This window comes from Anguilla rostrata, chromosome 9, assembly GCF_018555375.3.
Source record: "Anguilla rostrata isolate EN2019 chromosome 9, ASM1855537v3, whole genome shotgun sequence".
Lineage (NCBI taxonomy): Eukaryota > Metazoa > Chordata > Actinopteri > Anguilliformes > Anguillidae > Anguilla > Anguilla rostrata.
Genome location: NC_057941.1, coordinates 52,124,128 through 52,150,352, shown reverse-complemented (window position 1 = coordinate 52,150,352; position 26,225 = coordinate 52,124,128). Strand labels below are relative to the sequence as shown.

Genomic DNA, 26,225 nt, shown 5'->3' with positions numbered 1-26,225 from the left:
AGAAGATTACAGTGTAAAACTAATTCCAAAACAACCCCTCTCTTGGTAAAGTTTCGGACTTAATTTCGACCTCCCCCAAATCAAGTTCCCTGGCTATACCACTGAATGGCGGGAGACATAGCGAGTTTTGGAGTTCACATCCCATCCGAATTTATTCTTTATTAGTAGCTGTAACAGTTGTATAAAAAAGAGCAAAATATATGACTACAGCATAGATACGACAAAGCATACCAAAGACAGGCCTACATTGTAACATGATTTTGAGACACATTAGTCGCGCTTTTAAACAACACAGGTCCGTGCACATTTGAGCGCGTTCCTCCAGCCCCTGCAGCCTACTTCAACACAAGCATGGCCGCACGGCTCTAAGCAGCAGGTGGGCAATTAAACAGCCGTTTCGTTTACACTCGCGTCCCTGTAGTTCGTTACATTTGAAAATTTCCAGCAAATCGGGGAGCTGGCACACGCGCACAAAATAAAACTAATTACCCTTGAGAAGTTTCACAGATTGCATGGGTCGACAAACCTCGACGCGAAACAAATGGTAAGGCAGGCGCGCTCCCTTGTTGTGAAGTTCTTTGTAAGTCAGAAGTTGCCTGTCAGGTAAAATTCGGTGGACCTATTGCTTTTGAGAGAGGATTAATTGCGGCTGTAGTGGTGGGTGTAGAGATCGATCTCTCGCGCGAGGAGACAACCTCATTTGCGAGGGTGCTGGCGTCGAGCCACTTCAATCATGGTCCAAACAAGAGAGGATCAAATGAATAAATTAATTTGATAAAACACTGTTTCTCGCTGCATAATATCCCAGCTCTGATACATAAACCATTATCTGATGTAAAGGTTTATTTATTTATCATGTCCTGGCAGAATGCATTGAGTACCAATCCTGCAACATTGCGCGGTTTGCCAAGATGGTATTTTGGTTCTTCCACTGGGAAAATAAGGTGTGCAGTCAGTTTGAATCTGATAATCAATGGATAGTCCTGCTGGTTATTCCCAAATTCCTGGGATGGAGGTCGCTCTGCACAACTTTTCCAGTTATTGTCTCTCTGCCAGGACCGATTACGTGGCAAGAGCGCTTCTACACGTATTATCAGCCATCTGATCCACGAGCTGCCCCGGCCAGAGGACCAGGTGGATCGAAAAGACCCAGGGAATTATGCCAAAACTGGAGCCCATAAAGTTGCCGGTAATTTAGTCACAGAGAAGCGTTGAGTTCATGTTTTTTATTTACTGCATTGTACATTATCTATTGATTTTTGTTGTTGCTTTAATTTCGCTCTCCCCGTTGACACAATTCAATTTGAAATTCATTTTCCCCGAAAATTAAGTTTCCGCTTGGAATTCCTATTAAACGTAAGCTGCCGCTTACGACTCCGCTGACAGTGCACCGGGGGAGACGACAGCGCGCAGGAAAGTCGATGAACGGCGCGTGGGAAACGGTCCCATATTAATTTCATCCGCAGTGTGTCTGTGGCTCGAGGGCGATGTTATAAACGGCTGCCGAGGGAGCCGGCGCGCGACCGCCCGCGCGCCAGGGAATGCTTCGCTGGTTGCGCTGAGTCAGGGCTGGGAGACCGGCGGCTGATTCAGGAAGGGAAGGGAAGAGAGAGGCCTGTGCTTTCAGTCTTTTCCTGGTTCTATTTGACCTCTTAGATGGTAGTGGTATGTGTGTGGGGTCCTATTGCTGAGACTGACTTGGATAGGGGCAGGAGGGAATGTTTTCAAACGAGCGGTGAGAACGTCTCACCCTTATAGTACAGCAGAGGGTCCCCCCCCAATTTAATTATCATTCTTTTTTTTGTTCAGTGCCAGGAAGGACTGGAATAATCCAGTCAGGAATTCACAAAAAAAAAAAAAACATACTTAAACCTGTTCTTTGTAACGTGAAAAATGACTACCTCACCCACCCTCTCAAAGTGGCCATCTGGCATGAGTGAGCTCCAGGATGGCTTGGCTCGCTCCTTCTAAACCTGGCGGTGTAAAATCTCGCGGTGGGAGGAAAACAGTTTGCCCTCGACCGTTTATTAAAGTCACAGTATCGGGAAGCTGTAGCGGTGTCCTGGCCAGGCCCGTTTGCCCACCAGCGGCACACCGTGGGCACAACGTCGGCACGCCACCGGCACAACGTCGGCCCACCAGCGGCACACCATGGGCACAACGTCGGCCCGCCAGCGGCACACCATGGGCACAACGTCGGCCCACCAGCGGCACACCAGCGGCACACCATGGGCACGTTTGATGGTTTTTTTCTTTAAAAAGTTATTCCCCCCCCCCCAAGAAGTTAACATTTCTCAAGGTCTATGCATTCATTTAAATCCCCCCTTCCAATATTCACGCTAAAGTTCCACCCTTTCCCTAGGTGGCCTCTGTAGAATAAAATTAATTTTTTTAAACTGGATGAGTCATCAGGAAGTAAACGTGCAGTTGCATTAATGTGCCATTTCCAGTCACAGATAGCAGCCATTAATACAAATAATAACCCCCAGCAGTGCAGTCTCATTACTGCTCTTACTGCTGCTATTGAGTGCCATGTATTTACTCTCTGTGCCATGTGCTATTTCTTCTGCTGCACTGGTTTTCTGCTGTTATTCCTTTTAAACTCTAAAAATATGCATGTCCTCTGCCCTCTCATCTGCAGCTCCACGTATATAAGGAGGCTCTTGCTGTGTGTTTGCGCTTGCGTGCGTGCGTGTGAGCGTGTGTGTGTGTGTGTGCGCGTGTGTACGTGCGTGCGTGCGTGCGAGCGTGTGAGCGTGTGTGTGTGTGTGTGCGCGTGTGTACGTGCGTGCGAGCGTGTGTGTGTGTGAGCGTGTGCGTGCGTGAGTGTGTGTGTGTGTGCGTGCATCGATCAGACGGTACCCGTCTGTATGGGGTCCTCTGGTTGTTTTTCGTTTTTGTTTTTTCTTGTTTTTGCGTTGTGTGGTGATCCAGGGGGTTATTCTGGCTCCAGACTGAGGGCTCCATCTCAGGCTCTAATTAATATTAATGGAGTTTTAATATTGATGCATTAACGGCTTTTTAAAACTTTTTAATTTTCCATTTTCCCTTTCAGAATATCTCAGAAGTAATTTTTTATTTATTAAAAAAAAAAAATGTATTACACCTGCTTCACTCATTGGTTCATTAATTTCCTATTTTTTCCCCATCAAAACTAAGTCATTAGAAGTCATAAATATTCTATATTTGAGTCACTGAACATTCTGAAGGGCTAGCTGCACCCAGTGCTCGCATTTGACGTGAATCATAAAGCAGCCATTGGCTAAAACCTGAGCCGCCGTTTCCTGTGATAAGATCATCTGCGTTAAGTTCAGTTTATATGGGGAATAAGGAAAGTGTTCTCACTGCGGTACTCTGTGCTCGAGCAGCTGTGCTAATCAAACCCCAGCGTGTGCGTTAATCACCTCTTTTGAGTTGAGTGGCACTTAACTGCCACTGCTGAACACTGCAGGCCTGTGCAGAAGGCTTCTGATTGGAGCAGAGTTTACAGAAGGGCTTCAATGGCTGAACGGTGAGCTGCCAGTGTGTGGCGCCTGCTCTCCTGAGGGTGGGGGGGTGGGGTGGTGGGGGGGTGATCGCAAACGATCCCTGTTCTCGACATTATCCCCTCTCGCAAGATGTGCGCGTGAGAGTGAGCGATACAGTGATGCGTGTCTGTGTGCGCGTGCGTGTGATTATGCTCTCGTCTTCTCTCCCCTCTCTCTCTCTCTCCTCTCTCTCTCTCTCTCTCTCTCTCTCTCTCCCTCAATTTTTATTTTCAATGTGCTTTAATGGCATGAAATACATATAGAACATATTGCCAAAGCAACCAGACAAAAAAAATTGTATAACAGTAGAAGTAAAACATAATCCTTCTAAAATTACAACTGGAGTTCAAATAAAATGAAACGGTAATTAGTATTTTGAAAGTGAAAACTTTATTCGTCTGTCCGTGTCCTGCGCTCATGCTGAACTCTGAGAGGAATCGCGGATTAAATATAAAACTTGGTGACCCGTCGACAGGAAACGGGAAGAACGGATGAGTGGAGGAGAAAATGGCATTACCAGGGGGCGGGGGGGGGGGAAGGGTGCTCTTTGAAGATTCATTCCCCTAATCCTGTCTGCGCAACCCCCCCTAGTACCCCATCAGTGGGGGAGTGAACCCCTATTCCTGTGGAGACCCCCCCCCCCCCCCAGAGTCCGTGCAGAGTGTGAATGAGAAACGCCGTTTCCGGGTTTTAATGGAAATGCACAGAATCGCCAGGGTGGGAGCCGTGGATGAAGGATATTACAAGGCTGACAACACGAGAGAGAGTCTGTGTGTGTGTGTGTGAGTGTGTGTGTGTGTGTGTGTGTGTGTGAGTGTGTGTGTGTGTGTGTGTGTGTGTGAGTGTGTGTGTGTGTGTGTGTGTGAGAGTCTGTGTGTGTGTGTGTGTGTGTGTGTGTGTGTGAGAGAGAGAGTGTGTGAGAGTCTGTGTGTGTGTGATGTGAGTATGTAAAATAGAATGTAGGAGAGTGTGTGTGTGAGTGAGAATATGCAAGTGTGTATGAGCGAGCGAGAGAGTGTGTGTGTGTGTGTGTTCTGTACTTTAATTGGCTTTTTTTGAATTAAATTAGAATGGGCGTATTTATGACTCAGAAGGGAGAGATGTGCTGTCTGTTTATTTGCTGTTCTCCATCTAATATAAATCATTTCCCTGCTTTATGAGAAATATTTGCGTTAGTTGGTGTTGCATCTTGAGATTAAATTACTGTGATTTATTTGGTCTCGGCAGTCAAGGTTTGTATATTTTTCGTGTGGCGTCTCGTATTTATGGATGAAAGAAGTTTTAGGTCATTATGAAAGATGAGTCATTGACACTGCAGCACGTGAAAGGCCTTACAGTATGCGTCAATATGGAATGTGTGTGTGTGCGTGTGTGTGTACGTGTGTGTGTGTGTGTACGTGTGTGTGTGTGTGTACGTGAATGTGTGGGCACGTTTTTGGTTGTACAAATGTGCAGTTGTCTGTTCGTGTGTGTGTGTGTGTGTGTTTCTGTGTGTGTGTGGGTATGCATTGGTGTGTGTGTGTTTCTGTGTGTGTGCATGTACGCCTGTGCGTGTGCATTGGTGTGTATGTGCACTGCCATAGATGAAGGCTGTGAATACTCTCACTGGAGAGAATGTGCTATACCATCTGCTCGTAGAGAGGTGCGGTGGGGGGGGGGGGGGGGGGGGGGGCTGGTTTGTAAAGTCACCCGCAGTGCTGCGCAGTCTTGATTACGTGTGATGGATGACTCCGAGTGCCCCCCCCCCCTCCTGCATGCGCTAACACCACTGTGTCCCGCCCGCAGCTCGTATAGTGCGCGGGTCGGCTCGGAAACCCTCTTCATGACTGTGCGTTTATTATCACACGGAGGTGGGGGGGGGGGATGTGAGCGTCCCTGGGGGGGGGTGGGTGTGTGGATTTCAAACGCGGCCTTCCTCTCACGTAGCCCCCCCTGGAGCTGGGTGGTTCAGGAGAGCGCTCGTTAGCATGCGATGGCGGTAGTGTAACGCGCCCCTACAGGACGGCGGGGGTTACGGAGACGCATCCTAATCACAGCTGCTGTAAATTATTCAGTCGCCCGACGGCGCCTGGAGGACGTCTTTCTGCTAGCCTAGCGTCGACGGGCGTGGAGCTGAAGGGGACCTGTTGTGTGCGCTCTTTCACTGACGGTTTGTGTGTTCAGAGAGGGAGAGAGAGAACTCCCCCAGTTTTCCTCAGAAAAGAGGATTTACCCCAGCTTTCTTTAGAGAGAGAGAAAGAGAAGCTACCTCTGTTTTCCTGAGGAGAGAGAGACCGTTTCCTTGATAAAAAGGGAGATGTGAAAGTAAGCAGGAGGAGGCAGACAGGTGGCACTAATGCCCATTTCATTCTCATTTGAGTTTGAATTTGGTAGCCTGTGGCTTTTCATCCCTCCCTATATCCCTCTCTCAGTCCCTCTCTCCATCTCTCTCCTCCCTCCCTCCCTCTCTCCATACAGAGATAATCCTCTCTTTGATTCTTCTCTTCACGCTCTGATGGCCTGTGGAAGAACAAAGAGGGATCACAATCCGGAGCGTACGCTTGGTAGAGACACACACCTGTGTGTGTGTGTGTGTGTGTGTGCGCGCGCATGTGCGTGTGTGTGTGTGTGTGTGTCTGTCTTTATGACAGCCCAGTAAAAAATCTGTCATACAATGATAATGAAACGGCCCTCAAACCTAAAATAAACCTTAGAGAGAACTGCATATTGGGGACTTGTATTAGACACACCTGACAACTGCATTGTGGGGACACGCCTTAAGGGGGGGTGGGGGGCTGACTGGTAATCCAGCTAGTAATCCACAGTTGATTAGCTGGGGAGCTTGTTATCCGCAGCTGATTGGTTGGAGAGCCCGTAATCTGCAACTGATTGGTTGGAGAGCTTGTAATCTGCAGCTGATTGGTTGGAGAGCTTGGAATACACATCTGATTTTGGCGTTGGTTTTAATAAAGCACATTCATGAAGGTTTTTCACTGCCGCACTGCTGTGCGGGCCTCTTACGCTCTGCTTGGCGTGTGTGTGTGTGTGTGTGTGTTCTTATTCAGAATGTCAGTTTACTCCCCACACACACCTGCCCCCTTGCCTGTCACGCGCACACACACACACACACACACGTTCACACGCACACACACACACACACACACACACACGCACACACGCACACAGCGAGGTGTCAAATGTGTGCCTGAAAGAGACAGAGACAGATGGTCATTACTGTTAACAGGTGAGACTACATCAGCTACAGAGACCTGAACTGAGAGAAAGAGGGGGGGGGGAGAGGGAAGGAGAAGCAGAGAGAGTGTAACGAAAAAGAGACTGAGGGATGGAGAGGGAGAGAAAGAGCGAGTGAGAGGGTAGAGAGAGGGAGAGCGAGAGATTTCAGAGAGACAGAGGCAGGGCGAAGGATGGGAGATGGAGATAGACGAATGGAGGGACGGAGGCAGAATGAGAGAGGGTAGAGAGACGAAGAGTGAGGGATGCAGAGAGACAGAGGGAGGGAGAAGGAGAGACAGATGATGCATTCCTCCTGCAGCGGATGCTCTCCCATAAGCCTATTCTCATGTGGGATACATGACTGTACCTCTTTGGTGAGCCCCATGCAGGGGACAGGGGATGAACTGCACCCCAGGCCCGCCTCGCCCCACCCCACTCTGCCCCGCCCCGCCCCGGCCCGGCCCGCCCCGCCCCACCCCGCCCCACCCTGTTCCTCTCTGACCTTCAGAAAGGTCATCCCCTCTGGTTTAGGGGCTGTGGCTCAAGCGCTGGTCTCTCTCAGGCGACCATTGATCAGGGAGGCATTAATCCAGCTGACTGACCGTCCTGCCCATGCCTGGGACACGGCCCTCTCTTTACTCAACCAATCACAGGCTGGGGGTGGGGGTGGAGGTGGGGGTGGGGGTGGGGGTGTGGGGGGGGGTGATCTGTGGACACTGGAGGTTTGGGAATGATGAGTGGGAAATGCAGGAGGGGAGAGGGGGATTATGGGAGACTGAGTCAGCATTACTCAGCAGGCACCGTGTGTGCTGTGAAAGTGTTTATGGGCGAGAGAGAGAGGGAGAAATACCATCGTGTGTGTGTGTGTGTGTGCCTGCGTGTGTTTGGGTCATGCATTCATAAAGCACGACTCTATTGAAGCTAATGGGCAGTGTTCCATGACCTGTGGGAACCCAGGGGCAGAGGAATCCCTCTGGTTTAATGCATTTCACTTCTCTTATTGCAGTTCCCCCTGTGATCATCGCATTACTGCCTTTCAGATTTTTCCATCAAGTGATTTCCAGCTATTTGGATTCAATTAGGTGCTTATTGTTTAATTACGCCAAGAGAGTGGTTTATGACCTTAGGAGGTGTTATTTAAATATATTGTTTTTGGAAATTTATAATGATTAATTTTTTTTATTGAGCCGTTAATGTGGAAGGGGACATTTTGATTGTGCCTGTTATGAATGCCCTTCATAGTCGTGCTTCCTGTCTGTGCTGGTTATGCTGCTGCTCGCTGTAGAACAAACAGCCGAACAGCTTGAATAGAACTTGGGCTGTAATTCAGCACTTTGTGTTTCAGTAAAAGCACTTAACCTGCTCCGCTCTAGTAAATATAAAGCTGTAGTATTAATGGAGTTGCACGTAAGGACAGTAAAAATGCTAGCAGTGTTGAGCTTCTCTGGATTAGGGTGAGTTTAATGTAGAGCGATTGGATAAACAGGACGGCGTTTTTTTGAAGTTACAAACATCGATCGCATTTCTGACGTTTATATTATGTGGTTTATGGTGGTATTAGCAGTTTGAGTGCGTGTGTAAATATCTACAGTTTCTGCTGCTGGGTTGTGAACAGGACGGGACGGGGGTTGGGTGGAGGGGGGGGGGGTGTGTAAGTTGCAAACTCGAACTGTGAAGCTGTTCTTTGATCACCTTTCCAAAATGTCCCGCGTTCTGAAATGCAGCCATCGACTGTTATTTCATCCATGATCTGTTCATTTCATTGTCTGCAACAAACTCCCATTTTTTGTGTCACATTTGTGGCGTTTGTTTTTAAATCTTGTTCTGTAAAAATGACGCCTCCTGCTGTGCTGACAGTATTCTGCCTTGTGTACTCGTACAGGCGACTGGATCCCCAAGGAACGGTTTCAGAGTTGAAAGCGAGCACGTTTTTTACGTTCGTGGGCCGACAGTTTGTGTGATCGGCCTGTTTTCCCCAAAAAAGCCTCAGGAACATGCCCGTCGGCCAGGCGATTTAGCCGGGGGGGGGTGTGGCTAGTTCATGCAAATCTGACTGACGGCTGATTGGTCCTCCTCAGCTCTGCCTGTGATTGACAGCCTCTCCAGGAGTTTAATATGTCTCTTGGTAAGACGCGGGGGGTTTCGCTGAGGGGTGGGTTTGAAGAGACCGAAAGGGCGGGGCTCTTCTGGTAAGGGGGGGGGGGGGGGGGGGGGGGCGCTGAATTCGGATGGCGTTCGCAGCGGAGATGTTAGCGTTCGGCGGGATTTCGTGTGATGAGCCTCTGGATTTCAGATTGGGTGAGTTAAGCGAAAGTAAATTGAAGAAAAAAAACGAGACGCTGTGATTGGTCACTTGATGCCTGCTCGAACACGTAGGCTCGGCTAATCACACGAGCTCGCTGGGGAAAATGGGAAAATGGTCTTTTAAGTATAACATCCACAGATGATGAAAAATGCCCCACATACTGGGATGAGACATACATCTACATTTAGTTTAGGCTGTTATACGACGCTCTTATCCAGAGAGACTTACAATTAGTGCAGCGGAAGAAAGGCCTAAATTCATAAATCACCAGCATCCCTAGCAGCGATTAATGAGAGGGGTAATGGCTGGGCCATAACCTCCCAGCGATTGGTGATCCTCTGTCACTGGAATTAACATGCTGAAGGGACAGAAGAGAAAGGATTTTTTTAAATATCAGTTTCTTTTTTGGTGGTGAACTAGTTGTTTGGTTTTCAGTCGCCTGTTTTCGTTACACTGAGTGTGTTTCAGTGATTCATAATGCCAGGTGCGGTTTGTAGGACACTGGGAGATGTCCTACAAATGTCAAAGGGCGTCCCGTACACAGCAAACGATTTTTGGCCAATGCACAGGACGTCCTACTTCTGCCAGAGTCTGTGGAGTCCTGTCCTCTCCGACCATATTCCTGCTCAGCGTCCATCCCTCTTAGTTTATCAGTCATTAAATCCATCAGCGCGCACATCAGGTGCGCGTCCCCTATGGTAATGCGGCTAAATCGCGTTCCCTGCACAGAAGAACGTTCCTAATTTGCATGATTTTTCCTCGTTAAAGAGGGTAAGCGTGTGCTGTGCCCTGCTCGTTGAGGGAGAGGGAGCGGTCGACCTCAAACCAGATGTTCCCGTGATGCTGACGCTCCCCGGAACGTGCGGCTTAAATTAATTTAGCGGAGGTGAAGAGAGACGATGGGCATCGCTGGTTTTGCATCGCTGGTTTTGCATCGCTGGCGTTGGCGGTCGAACCTCCCCGTGAAAGAGATTTCTCCCTGTGTGTGATTTCTTCAGTGGATGTGGAAGGGCAGAGTCTCCTCTGCCCAAGAAGGCTCATGGGAAATCACACCTGCCTCAGAGCCTCATGGGAAATCACACCTGCCTCAGAGCCTAATGGGAAATCACACCTGCCTCAGAGTCTCATGGGAAATCACACCTGGCACAGCCTCTCTATTGGTTAAGGGCAGAACCACCGACGACTCCTGAGATATCTTAAACAAAAACACTCACATATACACGCACACACACACACACGCACACACACACACACACACACCCCCACACATTTACAGACATACACACATTAACACACATGTAATAACTGATTATTATTTGAATTTTGCCCCCATTTGAGACCCTCGGTAAAGACCTGGCGCTCACACCGTTCTGAAAGTGACCCCTGCAGGACAGCCAGAACACGCAGGAAGTGTTTCATAAACCGGGAACAAAATAATAACACGCTGTTCCAAAATCTGTGTTCCACTGCACACCTGTCACACCGTTTAAATCAGAGAGAGAGAGAGAAAGAGAGATTATTTGATTTTAAAACTGCTTTTATTGGGACACTGTCCAAACACAGAACTTATGGAATTTTATAAAAACCAACCAACAACAAAAAAAACAAGCCCAAACAACCCCCACAGGCTGACAGCGCGGCAATGAGAGAGAGGAAAGAAAGAGAGAAAAGAAAGAGTGAGAGAGACAAGTATACTCTAAAGATAGAGGAGAGCTCTAAAGGATGACTCCATTTCTCCGTTTTATTTCTGTTTTAAAGGGTCTGTAATCCCTCCAGAGCCTGGCTTTTATACAGTGTGTGAATAAGGGGTGAGGGAATGTGGGGGAATAATGATTTTTTTTGGGGGTGCATTTGAAACAGACCCTCACGTCCTACGCCCTTAGGCACCCCTTGGATATCAGCACCGCCCCCCCCTTTCTTCAGCGTAGTCCTCTGAGCTGTACTGTGTTACAGCAACCTTCTCAGACCCCCCCCCCCCCCCCCAACCAGTTTCGCCTTACACATACACACACACATGCTCACTCACACACTCACACATACACACGGTCACACACACACACACGCGCGCACATGCTCACTCACACACTCACACATACACACACACGCGCGCACACCCACACTCCCCCCCCACATGCTCTCACACACACACACTCCCGCACTCACACACACACAGACACACACCTCACCCCCACATCCTCACACACACACACTCACCGCACCACACACACACAGTACTGTCCTGACTCTCGTCACCCATTCCCCACACTGCCCTACACCAAACACAAAGGAACATTATTGTTTCCCAGCACGTTGCCCTCACTGCCCTCCGCGTTTAAACAAATAATAAAATAATAAAAATAATCAAATCTGCCCCCAACTAGGAACGGAAAAAAAAAAAAAAACACAAACAAAGAGCACGACGACATTTGCATTTTAATAAGAGGCGCGGTGCGATGAGGGCTCGGTTCTTCCGCCGTTTTTTGGCGGCCGCGGCGGGTGAGGAACGCGGGCCGCTAACTCTGAAACGGCGCCGTTTGGGGGGTTCTGGGAAATGACCCGTGAGGCGGGTGATGCGGTCTTCGCCCCGCGGAGCTTTTTAATATGCATTTCCCGCCTTTTTTTCCCTCCTCTCTCAGAATTAGGAATGCCCCGCGGTGATCTGACCCGTTCAGGAGCCGCGCTCCACCCCCGCGAGAACCCGCCGTCCGCCATCGGCACGGAGACGGAGACGCAGGCTCGCCGCTGAACCTCGCGATGTCAGGCCGCTCTTCCTCCTCATCCTCCTCGAGTCCGGCTCGCACAGACCCGAGTGGGAGGAAGACTCCTCGTGCGTTGCTGACAACAAGCAGACCGTGATCTCCCGATTGACCCCTAGGGGTCGCTGGTGAGCGATGGAACAAGGGCATCCTGGTTGACTGAACCCCTAACTTCCCAGACAAAGGTACAGCAAATTAAGAAATACCAAACCCTGGGACTCATCAACACACTGGAACAGAGCCTTAACAGATACCAGACTGTGGGACCAATCCACACACTGTGTAACAGAGATGTGTGGTGTATGTAGTCTGTGTAACAGCTGTGTGGTGTACCTAGTCTGTAAAATATGAAGTCTTTGTCCAGAGGACCCAGCATGCAGTGCTCTGGTGCAGCTGAAATAGATGCTTGCTCAGTGACCCCTGGGAGCAGGTCTGGTAAATTGGGTGGGGAATTGGCGTACCCAAACGGCCCCCGCTCTCTCCCCTTCCTCTCCTCCGTGTTCCCCACCTCTCCTCGCGCGCGCGTTTGGGGAAATTACCCCTCCGTTCTTCTCCCGGGAGTCTTCCCGCCGAGGTCCGCTCGGCCGCGTCCGCGCTTCTGCAAACGCGAACCGTTATTGAAATGCGTCGTGGAACTTTTTTTTTATCCGTGGATCGTTTTTTAAATTATTTTCGCCCGTGGAAAATGGCAAAGTTCAGAGTTCTGGGAAGGAGACGTGAGTTGGAAGCTTGCCGTACGCTCCTGTCCCTGTGCGTCGTTAAATATTAATTAAACTTAAAAAAAAAAAATTTAATTTATAAATAAATCCAGCGTAAGTCTGCAAGCGTGTCTGGAGAACAGCGAAACTGTATTTTTATGAGATGCGTGGAATTTGCCGTGCCAGTGGATAAGGGAGATGATGAGTCTTGTGCTCAGAAGGAATTGGGTGGGACATTTGATCTGATGTGTCTGTACGTGTGGGTAGCAGTTGCCCTTTGTCAGTACATTTATATATAGATCAGTGGCAGACCTGATTCATCATGTAAATGTGTGCACTTCTTCCAAAATGTAGAAAGAACATTGGTAGAAACTTTTCGGTTATATTCTCATTTGGTCAAAATTTGGAGGTTTGACCGCCAGTCATAAATAGCACAACAGTAATTTTGTTCAACCGTTGCTGGAATGTTTGTTTTTGAATGAAAAATAACATTTATAGGAACATCCAGGAAGCTGACTATATGGCTGTGCCAAGCTCTCTGTGTGTACACTTGGTATTCTAAAGACCGGGCATCTCAATCTTCAAATCCTGGAAGGGCCTCAGTGACAGAAATGCGTGGAGCTACCCATCTGGTTCGTCTATAGAGTCTGTGTCCTACCAGACCGTCGCGTTCCTATTGGCCAATCCCGGAATGGTCAGAATCAATCTCCTTTTAAAACAGCGAGGCAAACCGAAGATCATTGTTCTGGTGACCCTTCAGTGAAGTATTGATCTTTCTCTCAGCTGCCCTCGCTGCTCAGGCAGGCTGATGTTTCCAAAGGTCGACGGTCTTTGTCTGTTCAGACCGTAATGTAATGAGATTTACCATCTTTAGCATTTACACCGAAACGCAGGGGTTTTCCCCCCAGTACTGTATAGTGGTGTTCGTTTCACTATGCATCAGAGAGTGTGACAGTTATTTTATTGGAATTGATGTTGAACGTTTAATTGAAGTTTTCTATTTTAGTCCCCATGCCAATTAAAATAATGTGATGACGCTAATGTACAAGCCATCCTTTTCTACATAAATTGATAAATCAATGAGGTGCATTTGAGAAATGTGCTTAAAAATAGACTTAATTCTGTCCTAATTCCCCCTAGACACCCTACGTCTTAAATAAAGTGCTTGCATCAGTGTTCAGTGAAACCCAAAGTACAAAGTGGTATTTGCAGTTCTCAACACTGAAGTTGGAACAGAACAAGCTGTCATTTGCTGTCCATTATTCTCAAAGAAATACGCTTTTTTATTTATTTATTTTTTTGCTGTTTTGCTTCTGTTGAAAGCCTTGTGGTTCAGATACAGGAAATGTACAAAAAAAAAGATCCGCTCTGTCTGTCAATCTGTCAGTCAGCCGTTTTCAGAGTGAAGAGTAAAATGAATAAAAGCAATGACACGTGAGAAATAAAAACTATGATTATGATTGTGCCCCATGGTGCTTTGTTTAACGAGATATCGATCGTTTACAGTAACCAGTTGAGATCAGATCATGATTCTGCACACCAAAGTTGCTGAGTCTAAACATGTTAGAAACCGTTTTTATTAACAGTTCTTATTAATGGGAATATATCTGAAGATGTTTTTTTGGGGGGACGGGGGGTGGGGGACGGGGGGGATGGTTGTTTTTCCTCTCGCAGGCTTTGGCCTTTATTTGCACCCCCTCCTGATATCACGAGTCTGAGTTACCCCCCCCCTGCGGCTAGGCAGCTACCGCCGCTCACCTCCTTGACTCTTCTCAGAGAGGATCATGGGAAGGTTTTTTTATTTTTTGGTCCGCCTTCGTTCCAGGGGGAGGAAGGCAGATGAAGCTCGGAGTCTGGAGGGTTCTGTCTCCTCCCACAAACACACAGCGGCACTTTTCATTGGCCGTTGCTGTTTGTGGACGGTCCCTTTGTTTGTGCTCTTTTTGAAGACTGCTCCTCCACAGGCTTTGGTGCTTTTTACTGGACCCCTGGCCAGGGAACCGCCCGGGGGGGTTCAGGCGTTGGTGTGAATTTTGGTGCGTCGCTTCAGGGCACAACAGCAAGGCAGGGGAGAGGTGGGACTGTCAGAACACTGTTACACCTGTCTTACATCACACCTGTGCCCCTGAACATGATCCCTCTCAGACAGATCGCTACTCTCTATCCTTCTCTCGCTACTGACTAGCTACTGCTACTGCTATCTCTATGCTCTACTGATCTACTACTGCTAATGCTACTGCTACTATCTACTGCTGGCAATGCTGCTGCTACTGCTACTGCTACTATCTACTACTGCTAATGCTACTGCTACTGCTACTGCTACTATCTACTGCTACTGCTACTACTGCACTGCTAATGCTGCTGCTGCTACTGCTACTGCTACTATCTACTACTGCTAATGCTGCTGCTGCTACTGCTACTATCTACTGCTGGCAATGCTGCTGCTACTGCTACTGCTACTATCTACTACTGCTAATGCTACTGCTACTGCTACTACTGCACTGCTAATGCTGCTGCTGCTACTGCTACTGCTACTGCTACTGCTACTATCTACTACTGCTAATTCTACTGCTACTGCTACTGCTACTGCCACTGCTACTCCTGCTGCTACTGCTACTACAACTGCTAATACTGCTACTATCACTAATGCTGCTGCTACTGCTACTACCACTACTACTACTACTACTACTGCTGCTACTACTACTACTCCTGTTAATACTACCAATACCAGTAGTAATACTTTTCTGGCAGTGCTCACAGTGCTTTGCAGACCATAAAGGAATGTGACAGCTCAGTTCTGCCGGTGTATAAAGAGCCTGCAAGAAAAACAGCCGATATTGTGCAGTAAAAATTATTTTTGAGTTTGTACTTCACATCATATTTTTAAATTTCTCATTTTAACAGCGCCGTGTGCAGTTTGCAGAAGCTATGGAAACGGTTTTGCAGTCATCACATTTAATCATCGTTACAGATCAGTCTCTTCCCTCGTCTAGTGGCTCTTAACTAAACCGAGCGCATTTGACTCAGTGGAAGAATTAGGAATTAAACGACCCGATGAACTCATTAGCCTCCATTATGGCTCCCGGTAACTGACTACCTTCACATAATACTTCTGTGGCTTTTTAAAATCCTTCTGCTGTTTATTAATTTGGAGTGAGGCTGAATTTCTATCCTCATTGCTGTGGACATGGTGCTTTTGTTGTGGTTCCCAGTTTGCCGGAATCTCACCTTGGGTGCGTATAGTACTAATAATTTGGAGTGTGTATATCTCTGCAGAACCCCTCTCTCTCTCTCCACATACTCTTGCTCTCTCTCTCCCCTCATCTCCTCTCTTTCTTTCTCCCCATTCTCTCTCTCCCTCATCCTCTCCCTCTCTCCCATCCTCTTTCTCTACGTCTCCCCCATCCTCTGTCTCCATTCTCTCTCTCCCCATCTTCTGTCATTCCCCTCTCTCTCTTCTCCATTCTGTCTTTCCCCCCTCTCTCTCTCTGTCTCTCTCCCTCTCTCCTGTCTTTCTTTCTGCTGAGATATGACTGGCAGTGAGCGAGGGATGAGGAGGTCTTAAAGTGCCTGCAGAGTCTCCACATCTCCTGCTGATGATAGAAAAAACATCCTCTAACAATCACATCGCAGGACCAGACACACACTGGCCCCTTTCTGAAGATAAAATAGACACGAGACACACCAGGGCTGTGTCCAAAACCTGATGCATCTGACTGTTTTGGCAGCTAAAACTTGCGTTGTGTCGGACGTCTAGTTGTGGGGTGCCTTTGCTATGACAGCTAGCCTGTCATACATGTGGATGCAAGGCATGATGGGAAATAGTGTCACACTTGGAGTCCACTTTAAAGACATCTGAGCCCATTTTATTTCATTTAATTTTGGGGGAACGGGGGGACCTCCCCCTTCCAAGCACAGGCTCGTTTAAACAGGCTCTCTCTCGGGACGCGAGCGGGACACACCGGCTTGCTGCGCTAATTGGCTAATTACTGAGTGCTCATGTAAAAGATCCACTTACAGCACCCACTGCAACGCCACCCCGATTCCCAGAAGCACGCGGGCTTCGCCTCTCTCAGCGGAGGATTCACTCAGGCCCGCGGTCATTACCCGTTAGCAGTCCGGAGGCTAAGCCGCCCCGCGCATCTCATAATTAAAAGCTCGTTATTTTCATTGAGCTCTCAGTACATCGCCCGCTAATGCGTTAGCGTACGGCCCCCCAAACATCAGTTCCTTGGCAAAGTTTGCGTATTCATAAGCACAGGTTATCGGTCAGCGTGTGAACAGGTGCTGTCGCTCTGCGAGACCTCGTTTCACTTCGATACAGACTTTAGAAAAGTTTGGAAGCCAACTGTGTGGCTACAAGAGGCTTGAAGAGACACAGCGAGCACTGTTAGTCTGCACGGAACGTATTCCAGTGATTTGGAAAGCGAAATGGTCAGCATTTACAAAATGTCACAAATGCATCGCAGTGTAAAGTATTCAATACACTGTGTAAATGTCATTTGTAATGCTTTTGTGATGCTCATGAATGCTTTATGAGGGCAGTGATTATGTAAATATAGGAGGAAAATATAAAGGTAAGGATCTATTTTGTGAGAGAGAGGCTGAGAAAGAAAGTGGGTCTGATAGAAGATAAAAGTGGATGGATGGAGGGAAAAGGTAAAAGGGGAAAGTATAGAGGGAGGTAGAGTGAGGAAAACGGGGAGAGAGCAAAGAAGGTCAGAGAAATAAAGATGGAAAAAGTTGGAGAGGAAGTTTGAGAGGGTGAAGGGTCAGCGAATCAGAAAAAGATGAAGGTGGAGGACGAGACGGAGCGAGAGATGGAGGGAGGGAAGGGGAGGGAGGGAGGGAGAGAGATAAGGGAGAAAAAAGAGAGAGCAAAGGAAGGGATTGGAAGTGAGAGAGATGGAGGGAGGAGAGTCAGAGATCGAGAAAGTCAAAGGGAGCGGAGAGGGGAGGGAGGGAGGGGAGGGGAGGGAGGGGAGGGAGGGAGGGGAGGGGAGGAGAGGAGAGGGAGGGGAGGGAGGAGAGCGGCTTGGGGCAGGTTTAGAGGCGATTTCGGGTCTCTCTCCCAGGCTCTGTTCTCTCTCTGAATGTGAGGCTTGTGTTTGAGCCCCCCTCCTGCCCCCCCCCTCCCGCCCCCCCCCCACTGAGGTGCACAGCCAGGCCAAAGAGGAGATGACACTGCCTGAGGCCTCTAGCTCAGGGCACAATCAATGGCAATACCCCACCCCCAAACACTGCCCCACCCCCATGCCCCCATACACCGACCCCCAAAACCCCCACCCCCCCCCCCGCCTTCCTTTGGAGATATGCTGCATCTCTGGGAGCCCCTTATATGTTTCAACTTTCTTTTTATTTTCACATCTTTCGAAACAAGGAAAGATCGCAACATAAGAGCAGACATTTAAAAAATAGCAAAAATACAAAGATATAAAACCTTAAGCTTTGCACTTATTTTCCCCCTCATGTCTTCTCTGTGTGAGTGAGCGAGCGAGCGGGCGAGTGAGAGATGGTGTGTGTATTATTTGCCGATGAGTGTCTGCAATACTGAGAGAGTGACTGACAGAATTTTAAAAAGCTGTGAAAAATATTTGTGTACCTGAGAGAGATCTGCGCAGTATGTGAGCTGCATCGATTCCTCCATCACTCTTTGCCATACTTCGTAGTGTAGGTCTGTTGTGGTGTAGCACAGCTTAGAATAGCATATCTTAGTGTGGTGGTCTGCTACTCCAGTCACAAGGGCTGAGAACGGCTGGTTTTTCCACCCTCCCTTTGCCTGGGAGTCAGGTGTGGAGACTGGTCTGGCCAATCAGTGGCACTAACTGTTCTGTTAATTACCTGGGAGAATAGAAAACCAGGGCCGGATTTGGATTTGAGGGCCGGATTTTGAGTATCCAGGGCGTAGCCTAGCGTAGCGTAGCCTAGCGGAGCGTAGCATCCCTCAGAGCTGGTGTGCGGGTCATTATCATTGAGATAGCATCAGCACTGCTGCAGCATGCACTTGTTATTCCACCGGTGGCTCTCTGCGCTGTGCCCCCCCTCGCCCCCCCCCCTCGCCCCCTCACCTGGTGCTTTGTGTCAGAGCCATCAGTACACAGGTCCACATCCCTGCGTGCGCTGTGCTGCATGGTGCAGAGGCCGGTCACTGCAGGCTGATGTCACTATCCCTCACTGTCTAACTGGGGCTCCAGCCCGGTGTGCAGTGGGAGAGGGAGAGGAGCGAAGATAAGGGAGGTACGTCTGTGTGCTAACCGTGTGAGGCAGCGGCAGACGTATGATACACGTGTCTGCGAAGTGAAAATATGGGAAGGAGAGCTGTTGGTTGTGTGTCTGTGTGTGTATGCAAGTGTGATTGCATGCATGAAAGTGTGTGTGTGCGTGTGTGTGTTCCTGAGAGAGAGAGAGGGGAAGAGATAGACCCCACGTTGTCCTTCTTGGGCAGTGTGTGTGTGTGTGTGTGTGTGTGTCTTCCTGAGAGAGAGAGAGAGAAGGGAAGAGATAGACCCCACGTTGTCCTTCTTGGGCAGTGGGTGTGATGTGTGTGTGTGGTGGGGGGGGGTAGCTCTGACCTTTCTTGGACTTCCATCCTGGTACACAATCTGTGCTTAAAGCATGTCCTCTGAAAACACAGTTCAGTAATCATCTGGTTAAAACTTTTAGCAAACCCCCTCTCCCCCTCCCCCTCCTTGGAGAGAGGCGCATGCAGCTCCATCGGTAAGCACAGAATTTTAACTGCCGCCATAGAAGGTTCTCGCGGCCGTATTCAGCGGTTAGAATGACACGCCGGGCCCCGGTGCCTTTTGTTCACCGTCCCGCCTGTTGCCAGGAGACCGGCAGAATCTGATGAGCGTTCCGTTCCGGTGCCGGCGGGATTCCGCTGAATTTATCAGCCCAGTTTATTTCCCCGTTCAGCCGCGGCAGAGTTCAGACCGGGCTGCTCGGGGAATTCCGGTCCCAGTCCATAGAGTGTGTGTGTGTGTGTGTGTGTGAGAGAGAGAAAGTGAGAAAAGGTTTGTCCTGGTGGAGATGAGGATGATTCTTCACTCCCTCTCTCTTTCTCTCTTTCTCTCTCTCTCTCTCTCTCTCTCTCGTGGCTCACCGTCTGATGAGGACTGTCTTCACATAATGTCCCTCTTTCTTTACTTTTTATTTTCTTTATCTTCTTTTTATCGTTTTAACTTTCTCATTCTTGAACTACTCTCTCCCTCCCCCTCCCTTTACCCATCCTCCCTCCTCCCTCCTCCTCTCTCTCTCTCTCTGTCTGTCTCTCTCTCTTCTTAGCTTTTGGTCTGGACGCAATCAATACTTGTCCTTTTACTTAAACATAAATAAAAGTCTCTGTAATCCTGCTCTGATTTCACCATTTATCTTGTTTGTTCTCCAATAAACTCCAATAAAAAAAGTTTTTTTTTTTTTTTTAAGCTTTTATTGGCTGTTTAGAGACAACATTTTTCATGGCAGCGTAGCGTTTTCACCCCCTGTGAGTCTGCAGTGTGTCTTTGTGTTAAACGTTGATCAAGTCGCTTTTTTATGTGGCATGACATGATAACCAATCAAATTTCCCCGTGGGGAGCTGCTGGGTGGTTCAATTGGTTAAGGCACCGCGCTGTGGTGTGTGGATGAGCCCCATGGTCTGGGATCGAATCCGGACTGTGCTGACTTGCCGATAGCTCCACTGTCCGGTGTTGCATCTCCCAGGGTGTGGGAGGGCTCAGTCGGGTAAGGGGTCCGTGATTCATGGCTCTCTAGCGACCCTCTCTGGTCGATCGGGTGCCTGTGGACCGCATGCTAAAGCTGCATATGAAAGGTCCTCCTCTGACTCCACTCTGTGAGCTGGGCTGTGGTTTGCGGTGTGAAAAGAAGCAGCTGGTGAAACACTGTGGATCTGCTCACGGGTCATGTGACTGCAGAAACTCGGACGCCCCCCCCCACCCCCCACCCAGGTAGCCCCATCTCCATTCCTCTTTTTTCAGCCACTTGTACAACTTTTTATTTTTAAACATCTCTTTGACCTTTGACCCCTAATCGCCTCCCCCTCCCCCCAAACCTCTGCCATTATCTGGGATTGATTGTGGGTGCTGTCTCAGTTAAAAGAATGCCAAAGCCATTTCAATATAAATCGTCTTTTCAAGTGTGATCTTCACTGGGCGAGAGTTTCTAGGAGTGGAAGTGGCAGTATTATTGTTGTTGTCGTTGTGGTAAAGAGAAATTGTGGAGGGAATGGATGCTGGCAGAGGGGAGGATTGTGTTCACAGTGATAAACCCCCCCTCCACTCTCCCACCGCCCTTCATTGCTGGCTCTTAATGAAATATCCTTGCTTTTCTTCATCTGGAAAAAAGAAAAATATATATATATAAAACATGGGCTGGAAAGAGGAGGGGGAGGAAGACATATGGCATTATCATATAAATAACCAAATCAGATACACACAAATAAGTGTGTGTGCGTGTGTGTGTGTCTGAGAGAGAGAGTGAGAGAGATATCCAAGGAGGGGGCTCTAAAAGGTGTGTGTTTTCTGAAATGGAAAGTAGTTGATTAAATGTACAGTACAGTGCAAAACTAGCCTGTCAGGATAAGAAGCACTCTCAGAAAGAAAAGGAAAAATAAAAGCAGTTTGTCTGTTATGACTGAATTTTGGAAAGGGCCAGAAAGGTCTGCTTTGCTGCTGTCAGTTGATTCCATTTTGTTCTGCGCACTGTGTTTGCAGTACTAGCACAGGTGGTCTTCATTGATTTAGACTTTGTAAACTTTTTCCCTACACTGCCTACATCCTTCATAAGTAGTAAATAGCACCTTTGTTGACGCTACATAAACATTCATAATGGCTTTGTCACCATTGATGACATCACAATGGCATACAGTGACACACAGTCAGCCTCAATTAGATGAATAAATCCTGAACTTGTCTACAATACAGTTTCATCACAAACACACGTGTATACACACACACCGCACACACACAGCATACACACACACGCACACTCACTCACACACACACAGCATACACACACACGCACACTCACTCACACACACACACACAGCACACACACACTATCACACAGACAGAGAAAGAGAGAGAATGGCAAGGTAAAATGAGTAATATAATGATCTAATTATCGAAGCTGGATTACAGAGAGAAGAGAATGAGACTGAATTGATTGAGGGGATTAAAAGGGAGGATGGAAAAAGGAGGAGGATTACCTGTGGGGGAGGGGCGGGGGTTGCAGTTAGCCGCCATTTTATACTGTAGTTCAGTCTCCCACTAACCCCCCCCAATAGAGAGTTGAGCGTGTAGTCTCGGAAATTGAATTTACACCTGTGACATTTTGTCGAGGTATTACACAGTTCATATTTTAAACCGTTTAAGTGCTCTTTTTATCGTACAAATCCAAATTCTTTCCTCTCTCCTTTTTGGCAGTTCCGTTGTGCATTATCCTGTTTGAATAATGGGCCCTTTTGCCGTGCTCATATTTTGAAGGTGTAAAAGTGTCAGAAACGACCACGGTACAGGCCTCGATTCAACCCCCGTTTGTCCTTAACGTTTGCTTACCCGAGAAACGTGCGGCAGGAAACTTGTTTTCTCCAAAACACGGTCTTCACGGTGAGCTAGCTTAGGTGAGTGCCTGACCCTTCATGAGGAGAAAAATAAACAAAAACACTTTTATTTTGGCTCAGAGTTGAGAGTGAACGCTGACGGATCACTGGCCGTTCGTTTGGAATCTGCGGCAGAATAAAACGGAAGATCTGCTCGTACCTGAGGTGCACAGGTTGCTCCACTCGCCTGGCGGCTCCTCAGGACTAGCGGGTGGGAGTGACCCTTCAGTGCCTCACACAGGTAACTGTCTCCAGTGAGGAATGGTGATCTGGGCTGGTCTGCTTTTCTCAAAGTGGAGTGCTCATGTAGTTGGCTTTGTGTGTGTGTGTGTGTGTGTGTACGTGTGTGCCTGTGTGTGTTTGTGTGTGTGCTTGTGTGCGTGTGTGTATATTTCTGTGTGTGTGTGTGTGTACGTGTGTGCGTGTGTGTTTGTGTGTGCGTGTGTGCATGTGTGTGTGTTTGTGTGTGTGCTTGGGTGTGTGTGCGTGTGTGTGCTTGGGTGCGTGTGTTTGTGTGTGTGCTTGGGTGTGTGTGCGTGTGTTTGTGTATGTGCGTCTGTGTGTGTGTGTGTGTGTGTGTGTACGTGTATATGTGTGTGTGTGTGTGTCTCAGCAGAGTTGTGTGTGTTGTTGTTATTGCCCTGCTCATCTTCTAATGAATGGGTCCTCCAAAGCGTGGCTGTCAAACAGCGTAAATTACGAATTTAAATCTTTTGTAAAAAAAAAAAAAAAAAGCCGGTAAACCCAGAGAACACTCTGCTTCTCACCAGGGCTCCAGTTAGCCCTGACGGAAGGCACTTAGCGCGGAGAGGAATAGATTTAGCTGCCCCGGCCGATAGCGTAATTGATCTAAATATTTTTCTCTCTCTCTCTCGGTCCGGTCATTTAGACGGGCGCCTCGGAGAGAGCAAACTGTCGTTATTAAACTACAGAGCTTGTTTTCGTCTCTGTCAGCAGGTAGAGGATTTATTTTTATTCTAAAGAAATTTAGGGTATATATGTAAACATATTTACAATGCAACTTCTTTTTCTCCCCTCCCTACACCGACACCGCCTACCTACCCACCCACCACCCTTGGGTCTAAAGAATATGTGTATATAAATATATATTTTAAAACGTAGTTTAAATCAGTTACTGTACCTAAAATCACAATAGGAACTTAACACTAGCAGCTGCTGAGCATCAATCTTGGATTGATATTGATATTCTATATTATATACCACGGTAAACCCCTCCTTCTATTCATTGGACTGTAACTTCGATAAACAACGTTGTTTTTAGATTATTATTATATTCAGAAAGAGTCCTCAAAATAATAATAATGTAATAAAAATGCTGTCAATTCTTTGGACATTAACTTTAATGGACAACGGTGTTATTACATTACTATTATTTTTACGACTCTTGCTGAATGTAATATTTATTGATTGTTGGCAGTTTTTTTTTTTCTTATTTGTTCTGCTAGGACTTATATTAATATTTTATGTTTTTGTGTGGTGTGTGATATTGTTTCTTTTTGTTTTCTCGTGCCAGGACCTTGGTGTGGCGGAGACATAAGTCTTGTGACACACTGTGTGCTGGATGTGTGTAATAAAACACAAGAATTTCACTTACTTTTATTTTCTTTTTTTTTTTAGGTCTTTCATTGCAGTTCAGGCACAGATAATACAGTGAAAGGACTGTTTTCTGGTTGGTTCCGGTAGCTGAGACAGTTTTGGAGGGAAAACTTAGCCTTGGCTATGGCAGTGAAGACGAAGGCAGACTTCAGTTATGAGTTAGAAACGTAAAAGGCGGGAAAATGAGCCGAAAGTCGCTCAGGGCCTCTGAGGGCCAGCTGCGGATCGGGGCGGTGGGGGGTCGATGGGGTAACCTCGTCCTCCGGAAAAAAAGACGCCTGAGACCTTGCCTTCGTCACGCCGGAGTCTCCCTCGCCTCCCTCCGCTCGCTCGCCCGCCCGGCCCGCCGAAACGATGAGCAGAACGCGGCTCAATTTATTCGCGATTAGCAGTTTAATGAGTGTTATTAAATACATCGCCGTGTCCTAATTAAAACACAGGCAGGCCCATGCATCATTTTAATGGATCCCCCTCCCCCCTGCGCCCCCCCTCCCCTACCTCCCCCCATCCCGTCTGCTGGTGCGTGAGCTCGCAGCGTTGCCTCTACGTTACCGGAAAGTTACTTGCACCGACGGAGAACGAGGTGGAGGGCCTCCAAACCAATCAGAAAGCACTGGTGCACTGCAATGTATTCAGTGTTAGTTTAACTCTAATGGAGCTCACAGAAGTGAAATAGGGATGAATGTGCTCAGAGTAAAATGTCCTCTATCCAAATTCACAGTGAAACGTTCAGTGTTAAATCAACTCTTACAGAGTCCATATGATTCTACTACGGCCAGGGTTAACTCACATAAACTCTGTGAGAGTTTAATTAACGCTGGACATCTTCCCCGTGAATCTGGACGTCAGGTGCGGGTTTTAAATGGATGGACTGTGTGGCTACGCAGATCAGTGTGTATGCCAGTAACGGAGAGGAACGGGAGGACGAATCCATGTATCGATTCACTGATGGACAGATACATGCGCGGATAGCTGAAAGAACAGATGAGCTGACAGATAGATTGATGAACAGATTGATGTGTGGAGTGGGTAGGCGGGAGGGTGGAAGAACTAAAAGTGAGATTTAGTGGGTGATTTAGAAAGTGATTTCAAACTGCGCAGAGGGAACAGTAACTGAGATACTGCTCGGTTCTGTTTGTCTGTATGTGGAAGACTGTAAACCCAGATGGTTTTCTCTTGATGGTTTGTGTGTGTGTGTGTGTGTGTGTCTTTTTCCATTCAGAAAGTTTAATGACAGGTTTTAAATACATGTAAGTGTGTGCACGCAGTAAAATGTCCAGTGTTAATTTAACTACAGCACGTGTTATGTCAGTGATAAAATGCACTCAATTGCAGTAAAATGCACTCTTATGAAAGTTAATTTTACACTGAACTTCATTGTACAGTGCTGCAATCCAATTGGCCAGCCAAATGGATAGTAAATCTTCAATACAACTGGTGTGAATAACGCCCTTTCTAAACAGGCATCGCCATTCTTAGTTCCATATGATTTTCTTTAGTACTTTGCTGTCAGTGGTGGATTCTTCTGGTTCGAATGGATGGTTCCATGTCGGAATACAGATGCGGGTATTGTCAATTGGTCGAAGCGCATTCTGACGCAGAACCGACCGTAGCGCAGCATTAGGACCCGGGAGGAGCCGGCCGGCCGGCCGCCGCCGCAGGAGAAGGAGCGTGAAGTGATTTGTATGCGTTACAGCACTAATACTACCACAGATTACAGGTTCGGGAGTCATATCTACAGAGCGATCTGTTTTCCTCCTGGCACCCTGGTTCGCCTTGGACACTCTCTTCTCTTTGATTTATCAGACACCTGAGCGAATATCTCCACCCATTCATAAACCCAAAGCCGTTTATATCTTTTTTCCCCCCTCCCTTCTAAACATTCGATGTTTCCCCGCTCCCGGTTTTTGGCTGGCGTTGTAGGCTGCACGCGGGGAAAGTTTCTACGACTGGAAGCGTGGAACGAATGGCATCCTAAATAAGGTTGATGCGGAAAAACCGTTTGACAAGCAAATAAATTCGGGAGGAATTCGGAAAGTGAGTAAGATTTCTCCGCTGTGTTTTGAAGTACTTTGAGGTTTAATTTTCGTGCAGCGTTTGCAGGGGCGCTATAGCCTATACGCCACGTTTGAGGATTGTTTGGTGACAAAGTTTTGATAGTGAATATGCCTGATACTTCTTTCCTGACAAGTGAAGCAACGTGTTTTACCCCGATCGTGGGCTAGATCCAGATTGAAACACCCTGTTGAATTGATCAGCGTGTGATTAAACTGTTTGCTTTATCAACGCGATGTATTTCAAATTGCATTGGCGTTCTGTTTTTTTCTTCTCGTGAAGACAGCGTATGACAGAGCAGATTTCGCTATGTAATAAAAGTTTGAGACGTCAGAAATAAAACGCTGCCTCAATGTGGACGTGCTTTGTATATCAATTGTGCATAAAGACAAACATGGCCTTTATTAGGTTCCGCTGTATCCAAATTGCGTTCTTACGGGAAACTGAGTGTTGACC

The 26,225-nt window shown here is 47.7% G+C and overlaps 1 protein-coding gene and 1 long non-coding RNA gene across 5 annotated transcripts in view; both read left to right on the top strand.

Annotated features, from left to right (window-relative positions):
- The first annotated feature begins 51 nt into the window (after positions 1 to 51).
- On the top strand, positions 52 to 23,711 carry LOC135264131 (uncharacterized). 3 transcript variants are annotated; one of them, XR_010332612.1, is made up of 4 exons: positions 52 to 544; positions 1,057 to 1,189; positions 22,987 to 23,054; positions 23,632 to 23,711. It is a non-coding gene; the product is annotated as an uncharacterized LOC135264131 (long non-coding RNA). The 3 variants fall into 3 exon arrangements; XR_010332611.1 differs by lacking the exons at positions 22,987 to 23,054; positions 23,632 to 23,711 and adding an exon at positions 5,985 to 6,545 and having other exon boundaries at positions 77 to 544; XR_010332610.1 differs by lacking the exons at positions 22,987 to 23,054; positions 23,632 to 23,711 and adding an exon at positions 11,682 to 13,969 and having other exon boundaries at positions 83 to 544.
- A 1,533-nt stretch (positions 23,712 to 25,244) lies between these two features.
- Positions 25,245 to 26,225, top strand: part of LOC135264130 (roundabout homolog 1-like) — a 141,554-nt gene continuing 140,573 nt past the window's right edge. The window contains exon 1 of one of the 2 annotated variants that reach the window (XM_064352819.1): positions 25,245 to 25,434. In XM_064352819.1, the coding sequence (XP_064208889.1) occupies positions 25,400 to 25,434 (35 nt within the window). In that variant the 5' untranslated portion in view covers positions 25,245 to 25,399. Of the gene's footprint in view, positions 25,752 to 26,225 lie in introns of both variants that reach the window. The other variant, XM_064352820.1, reaches the window with a different exon arrangement.